The 7,572-nt window shown below is 33.0% G+C and overlaps 2 protein-coding genes across 5 annotated transcripts in view; one reads left to right on the top strand and one right to left on the bottom strand.

Annotated features, from left to right (window-relative positions):
* The window catches only part of LOC107628863 (phosphatidylinositol/phosphatidylcholine transfer protein SFH6), a 5,263-nt gene extending 2,876 nt beyond the window's left edge, over positions 1-2,387 (top strand). For 2 of the 3 annotated variants that reach the window (XM_021117977.1, XM_016331479.2), the window contains 5 exons: positions 1-103; positions 372-510; positions 1,014-1,414; positions 1,898-1,972; positions 2,085-2,387. In XM_021117977.1, coding sequence (XP_020973636.1) covers positions 1-103; positions 372-510; positions 1,014-1,414; positions 1,898-1,972; positions 2,085-2,108 — 742 coding nt within the window. In that variant the 3' untranslated portion in view covers positions 2,109-2,387. The remainder of the gene's footprint in view (positions 104-371; positions 511-1,013; positions 1,415-1,897; positions 1,973-2,084) is intronic. The other variant, XM_016331480.2, reaches the window with a different exon arrangement.
* LOC107632283 (phosphatidylinositol/phosphatidylcholine transfer protein SFH3-like) lies at positions 2,486-7,356 on the bottom strand. Of its 2 annotated transcripts, XM_016335981.2 has the most exons (14): positions 7,144-7,356; positions 6,791-7,046; positions 5,797-5,896; positions 5,458-5,724; positions 5,300-5,377; positions 5,116-5,217; positions 4,258-4,307; positions 4,077-4,170; positions 3,883-3,975; positions 3,700-3,792; positions 3,455-3,569; positions 2,960-3,318; positions 2,792-2,863; positions 2,486-2,668 (listed from the first exon to the last, which is right to left on the bottom strand). In XM_016335981.2, the coding sequence occupies exons 1-14, from the start codon at positions 7,193-7,195 to the stop codon at positions 2,657-2,659; spliced, it is 1,743 nt and encodes a 580-aa protein (XP_016191467.1). In that variant the 5' UTR covers positions 7,196-7,356; the 3' UTR covers positions 2,486-2,656. The 2 variants fall into 2 exon arrangements, with proteins under 2 accessions (XP_016191467.1, XP_020973637.1); XM_021117978.1 differs by lacking the exon at positions 2,486-2,668 and having other exon boundaries at positions 2,688-2,863.

Below are 7,572 nucleotides of genomic sequence, written 5' to 3'. Positions count from 1 at the left end.
TGATACTTCGACAGCTGAATCAGGGTCTGAAGCTGAAGATATGGCTTCTCCAAAAGCGATGAAAAGCTACGCTCACCTTAGATTGACGCCTGTCCGGGAGGAAGTAAGTGTTGACCTTAGTATATGTTTTCTGCCATTGTTTTCCTTAAATAGTGGAAATTTCGATTTGTTGGTTGTAGGCCTTTTGTGAACAGCCTCGGATTTTACTTCGGCAATATCTGCTTTTCCATGTATATTGTTCTTGTGCATCATTTAAATGAAAATACCTTAGATACCTTCAAGATGATCGGAATATATGTAGTCAAGTAGCCTGTTCTTAAGATTTCTATCCCGAACATTTCTTTTCAATCAATTTTTGTGTGTTCTGTCAGGCCAAGGTAGTTGGAAAGACAAGCTATGCTGGTACTAGTAACTTATCTGGGTATGATGAATATGTTCCAATGGTGGACAAAGCTGTTGATGCTGGCTGGAAGAAGCAAGCTTCACTCCAGATGTCTCAAACGTCTAAAGGTTAGTAACTCTTACCCAGTGTTCATAGTAAATATGCCCTTTTTATATTATTGTAGGGTGCTTATTCACCAGAAATGGATATAAATGCTTCAAAAATGATGTTGAATACTAATGTTCTGCGAACTTTCTGGTCCAACTCTCAAGAATCTGATTCCCCCTCAGCATAGTGACACCAACTTGTCCCCTAAGGCCCTAATCATCCTAGGACAATTGATGGGTGTAAACAAAGTATGCCTGTGCATCAATCTATTATTTGCAGCATATCATAGTATAAAGGCTGAGGTTTTTGATAATAAATGAACTGATATAATGTGGTTATTTGTGCTTTATCGATGTTTTAACCACCCGAGTTATCTTTTATTTTTATTTGTGTGTGTGGAGTGGAGACAAAGACCTCAGAAGGCCTGGCTTTTGTGCCTAAAGCTTGGATTTCTCTGGTTTCTTGATTTGAATTATTTGATCTAACTTACTTTGGAAAATTTCATTTGGAATTTCCTTTATAGGAACGTCTCCCCCTCCTGAAACTCCTAAAGCACCAGAAAAGATTCATGCTCGGATTTGGGTAGCCCTGACTGTACTTCTTTTGAGCCTATTCACTTTCTTCCGGAAAATCCCAATGCGTGTGTCCAAGAAACTTCCTGCAGTATCATGCAATGATGATCAGAGCACATTAGAGCCAATTGCTAATACAACAACCAAGGGAGATTGCCATTCTTCACCCTCCCCAGCAAACACAGATGAAAATCTTCTTTCTTCTGTGATGAAGAGGTTAGGGGAGCTTGAAGAGAAGGTTGACACGCTACAATCAAAGCCATCTGAGATGCCTTATGAGAAAGAGGAGTTGCTAAATGCTGCTGTCTGTCGAGTAGATGCTTTGGAGGCTGAGTTAATTGCAACTAAAAAGGTAGGGTGCAATATGTTTTATCTCCATTGTTTTTTCGAAGTAGCTGCAGCGATGATGCATTTTTATACTTGTTACATGCATGTCTGTTGCATTTTTAAAAGGGTGAAAAATACTCTCCATGTCTTGTTGCTTCATTTTTATACATGTCCTATGTTGTTAGATGAACATTTATTTGTGGTTATACTAATATTCAAGTAATGCCAAGTATGTTGCGAAAGCTTTCATTCTTTTTAGGTTTTGATTTCCTGTCACTTAAACGGTGACTTATCTGAATTGCTTATTGCATACTCGCCATTGTGCATTTGTTCTCTTCATGCGAATATTTCATTGTCATCATTTTGTTTTTTTTTTTTTTGTAATCTAGCTATTTATGTTCGTATGCATTTTGAAAATGTCATAGTGATATGGTTGTCGATGTGATGAATACTACATTTTTGGCCCCTGGTTTCCTCACCTAAGTAATGCTCTTGCACTATGTATTAGGCTCTGTATGAAGCTCTAATGAGGCAAGAAGAACTGCTTGCTTACATTGACAGCCAAGAAGAAGCTAGGCTAAGGGTAAGTTGTCTAAAATCTTCTTAGAACACGGTTAAATCATATAGTTTCACTTTCCACATGATTTCTGATAGTTCTATTTCCTTATTTCCTTCATTTTGATGATGTTATTTAGCAGAAGAAGAAGTTCTGCTGGTGAGTGTTGTTGCTGAAAGAGAATCTGCACGACCAAGTTTTTCATACCATGGTGTTTTTGAGGATTGCTGAATGCTGACCCCTTGCACATGTAAACTCTAAATATTGATTTATACTTGATAATGGATTTGACTTTAACTAAGGAAATTTTCTAATGTGTGTATAGCCATTCTGGCTGCTTTGCCGAATTAAACACAAGTTTGCTGTGTCACACTTTTTTTTTATAGTTGTGTTTAATGTGATTTGCCTTTATCAGTTGGAAAATGAAGAGCGTTTTTTCCTCTGGATCTCTCTTTGCATAGATTAAATTAGAAAATTAGTTGGTAACTTGGTTATACAAAAAAAACCAAGCAGTTATATTCACTTATTCAGCATATATACATAATACACACACATTGGAGGGATGACACAGTGCATTATACATTGATCAAATTTATACCAAAGTGAATTCAATAAATAACATCTAATGGGGCTGAAGATGGGAACGCCACCAATCATATCAACACAAACTAGTAATAATCTTGAGGTTAGGTAAAACATACGCTTGTTTCCTCACCAGTGGAACTGCAATTACAAATCAAAGCTTATGCATGTTAAAAGGAAGAAGAAAAAAGTTTGTGAACTAATGTATAATTTGTATTAATATGCATCTCAAATTATTCAGTGGTCATAGTTCAGATGACCTACCAGTGTCTTTTTCTTCTTTTTGTCAATGTAGGCTTGGAGTTCTACTAGTCGAAGATGTGCAGCTTCAAGTGCCTAAAAGAGATCTTATTATAAATGATTGAACATTTAAATAATGATTTTCATAAATTAATTGAAGTTATAGTAAAATGGTGGGAACTTATACTATACCATTTTGGCCATGTCTAACTCTTCTTCAAGAATATTGACTCTATTTAGAGCATTATTAAGAATCAACTCTTTTTCTGGAGGCATTTCTGGTCTCTTGCTGAGTTCTTGCACCTTCTCTTCTAGTTCAAGCATGCGCCTCATCATCGCCATCTGCTCCTCCATGGAAACGTTACGTGCTTTCATCACAGTGCCGTCATAATAAATCGGGTTACAATCATCATGCTCGGCCATGGGGCAGATTCTCTTCGGCATTGCCCTCGTTAAGCGGATCATGGCAATGATTCCCATTATGAAGGCCATGAATCCACCAAAACCTTGAGTTGAACGACCATAAGAAGTAGTATCGACAGGGTAACAATCTTCAGACACAAACAATTTTCTTTAGCATTTTAACCAACAAATTCTTCAAGGGTCTTAAACATGTATAAATTGGTAACTAATTAAGGTGAAAAATTGCTGATAAACTAAAAACAATAAATAAAATTGCTATGGTACCTTTAGAAAGTGAAAATTGATCATTTTCTACTGTTTTCTTCCAAGATCCATTAATAGACTTATCAACCATTGGGAGAAAAGCATCATATTGATATGCACTACATTGTTTTGCAACCTGAAATACATAACATAGGGAAATTATAGCATGTTAACTATTTAATTATAGACTAAAGAGTATATTATGAAATCAATAATTTGTGTATTGTTTTTCATCAAGTAACTAAATTGAACTCTACAAAACTTACTTCAGCAATTGGAGATGCTTCAGGATGTTCCACTTTTGGCACCACATATTGCACTTCCTTCTTAACTAACTCTTTGTTGTGAGAATCACTTTCCTTATGTTACAAAATAAATAAATAAATAAATAAAGGATGTTAATAAATTCTGCTTATTAGCAAACAATTCTTTTTAAGAAACTAACTAACCTTTTGGTATAATGTCTCATCTTCAATGATTATTTTCTCCTTAATTTCAGATAAGGTTTTGTTGATTCTTTTTTCCTCATTTTTTTGAACCACCTAGTTAGATTTCATGCAAAAAAGTTATATGTTACTCTCTTTATCTATTTATCATATGATTCTTAAATTGATGATATTTGCTACAATAAAGTAAGTAGTACCTTCAAGATTTCTTGGCTTTTCCATGGACCCTTGTCAGAAAGCATGCAACCACCTTCACAATTGCAAGTACCACCAAAGAATTCTGGAAGTTCACTGATAAATATACAAAAACCAAGGAGTAATTAATTATAATTAATAAATTAAATGAGATAACATAATTCAGTGAAAAAAAATACTGACCTGGCATCAATGACTTCAAGCAATTTGCTTTGGTATTTGTTACCTAGGACCTAATCAATAAATCATCACTAATCTGTTCAGTAACACTGCTTCTGAGTGACAATATTTCTATAGATGAGTAACTGTATTTTATAAGTTATATATCAATTTTAAGTTTTTTAAAACATGTTAATGCTTTTGTTAGTAAAATTTTTAAAATCTTTTACTTTATTTTATATATTTTTTTAAAAATTTATAAATTTAATAAGTCATATGTCCATAAAAATTCTAACTTCTAAATTCTAAACCTTAAACATAGAAAGGGTAAAGTATTAAATTGGTCCTTGCGTTTGGATGTAATCCTATTTTGGTCCTTAAGGTTTAGAATGTCCTATTTGAATCAAAAAAAAGTTTCATTTAGTTTTAATATAGTCTCACCGTGAGGTCAAAGTTAAATAATTAACGAAATGCCCTACATGACAGCAATACAAGAATAAGGTCGATAATCTGGAGAATAAGTACAAGCTCCAGAGACACAAAATCAACCGTAAATGTATCAATACATTTATTTATCATTTTTCTTACAATTTAAATGAAATATTTTCTATAGAATTAAGAAAAATGATAAATAAATGTATTGATACATCCACAGTTAATTTTGTGCCTTTGGAACTTGTACTTATTTTTCAGATTATCGATCTTGTTGTTAGTAGGACATTTTGTTAATTATTTAACTTTGACCTCACAGTTAGACTACATTGAAACTAAATAAAACTTTTTTAGATTTAAAGATGACACTTTAAACTTTAAGGATCAAAACAGAATTACACCCAAACGTAGGATCCACTTAAAAATAATAAGCATCTTGCAAATGCTTACATTGATTTTTGCGGTGGTCTTGGGATCAAGGAATGACTTAACAGTATTCCATAGCAATCTAAATCCAGAACCGGCATTAATGATATACATGCGATGCAAGGTCTAGATGAAAAAGAAAGGGTTCAATTAGTGAAAATTCAAAATTAAGAATACGAGGAATGTAGATAAATATATAGTAGGGTACCTCAGGATAGTTATCACCATCAATCTTTTGAAGTCGTTGGACAAGGTCCCTTGCAGCTTTGTTAAAACTTTTAAGACCCTGTACAAAAATTGAAGTCGGTTATTATCTTCACATGAAAATATCTTCGTATGAGTAGTCGCCTTTTCATAAATACGCACCACTCCTTCGACATCCAAGATAGCAGTGCTTTGATCAGTGTGTTTTCTTGCAGCGATTGAGCAAGCAGGGAATTTAAGTGAAAATGTTCTCTCATACTCTTTAACATGATATTTAAGATAACGGTCCATTGTTGTGACTTGCATTAGCTTGTTGGAGTCAACTTGACCTATTCTTTCAATGTACACTGGTCTTCCTTCTTTATCAACTCCATGATGCCCTTGTGGGTAGTATTTCATTACTTCATCTATCTCCTTGAATTCAAAATCCTTCATAATAATAATATAATTAGGCATCATCTATAATTAATTTCATAGGAACAATTTTTATATGATGAATACCTCCATAATTGTATCAGCACCAAACTCCTTTCTCCACACAAGCATATCTCCCCACATTTGCTTTGTTTTCTCAATGTCGAATTTTCTTGCTTTCAAGAATCTACAGACACAAGAATAAGACACAGTAACAAAAACATGTTAAGGATTAAGTCGCAACAGATCTGAAATCTATTTAACAATTTCTTGCTCAATAAATTGTTACATATACGATATAAGATTTGAATTTTAAACATTTGTTTAAGTTGATGAATGAACTAACAACTTAACTAATCTAAATTGGTTACAATAATGAAAACATATCATGAACAAAGCTTTTTTTTAAGGGTTTGTCGTTGGCCATTGAATTGCTGCATGTACAGAACAAGATTTAAACCCTTGACCTTTGTTTAAACGAACGAGCGAGTTGACTACTTGACTAACTCAAGTTGATTAAAACTTTTCCATTTCTATCACTATCTTATATATCAATCTTGTTCAGTGAACAATGAAAAATACGAACAACGTGAACAACGGCTGCATTTTAGGTCAAAAAACTATTCAAAACAAGAAGGGGAGTGCTAGGTAAACAATGACTATCTTGAACAACATAAACAACCACTAATCAAATAAAAATACACTACACCCTAATTTAATGCTACTAATTAAATTTACTCTTTTAACCCTATTAATTCACATTGTTTACACATTGTTTAAATCCTTGATATTTGTTTAAACGAACGAGTGAACTGACTACTTGACTAACCCAAGTTGATTAAAACTCTTCCATTTCTATCACTATTTTATATATCAATCTGGTTCAGTGAACAATGAAAGATGCGAATGACGTGAACAACGGGCTGCATTTCAGGCCCACTAACTATTCAAAACAAGAATTATATCTAATTAATTCAAAATTTGATTTTTAAAATTAAAATTAACTTTTTTTTAAGGTATTGTTTAGGTTGTTAAAAAAACGTTGTTCCTGAACTTTCTCTTTATCTAAATCTATATATACCTTAGCATCAAATGGTGATCATCAAATTTTGGGGGTAAAAGATCATCCTGAACAAGTGCTTGGCGCAGAGTGTTAACGGCTTGCAAGTCTTCTGAATTAAGATGATCATCAATAATAGACATAACCCTACTATGCTTCCTTCCTTTCTTTGTTAATGTATGTCTAAACTTTGAAGATGCATTCATTGCTACCTTCTTCAATGACCCAAGCCTCCTTGGCTTCTTTTCATCATCCTCCATTAATTCAATTTCAACACCTAATAATAATTCATTGCAATATAAATTAAATATGATGATGATGAATAACTATAACTCTATATATAATAATTACTTATTATCATTAATTAGACTTACCAACTTTATAAGGTCGATCTGGATTAGATAAAGATGACAAAGTGTCACACATGATTAATTGAATCTCGTAGGCTTAATTAGCTTATAACTGATGAAATGATCGATGATCAACACATATAGCTGTAAGGCATAAGAGAATCAACAAAATCACATATAACAAATGCCCCCAGCTGAATCCTCACGTGCACTTGCACCTTTTATCCATAACAAAAAAAATGTTAATTATTAGAAGAAGCAAAAGAAAAATTACACCAGATTTTTTCATATTTGTCATGCATTAAAAAAAAGGACGAATATATATATGATTATTGTGGCAATGCCATAGAATAAACTGGTTTTAATTTATTACCTACTTAATTTGCATGTCAAATCATTCTAGTTGAAGAAAAAAATATTAAATCTAGAAAGAAAAACAATAATCCTTAAGAA

The sequence above is a fragment of the Arachis ipaensis genome, chromosome B03 (genome assembly GCF_000816755.2).
Source record: "Arachis ipaensis cultivar K30076 chromosome B03, Araip1.1, whole genome shotgun sequence".
Lineage (NCBI taxonomy): Eukaryota > Viridiplantae > Streptophyta > Magnoliopsida > Fabales > Fabaceae > Arachis > Arachis ipaensis.
This window is presented reverse-complemented; position numbering and strand designations above follow the sequence as displayed.

Coding starts and splice junctions, on each gene's coding strand:
- LOC107632283 (XM_021117978.1), bottom strand. CDS start 7,195: ATGTGTGACACTTTGTCATCTTTATCTAATCCAGATCGACCTTATAAA. Junction 3,570..3,699: donor AAGCATCTCCAATTGCTGAA/GTAAGTTTTGTA, acceptor TATGTATTTCAG/GTTGCAAAACAATGTAGTGC. Junction 2,864..2,959: donor AGTTAGACATGGCCAAAATG/GTATAGTATAAG, acceptor GATCTCTTTTAG/GCACTTGAAGCTGCACATCT.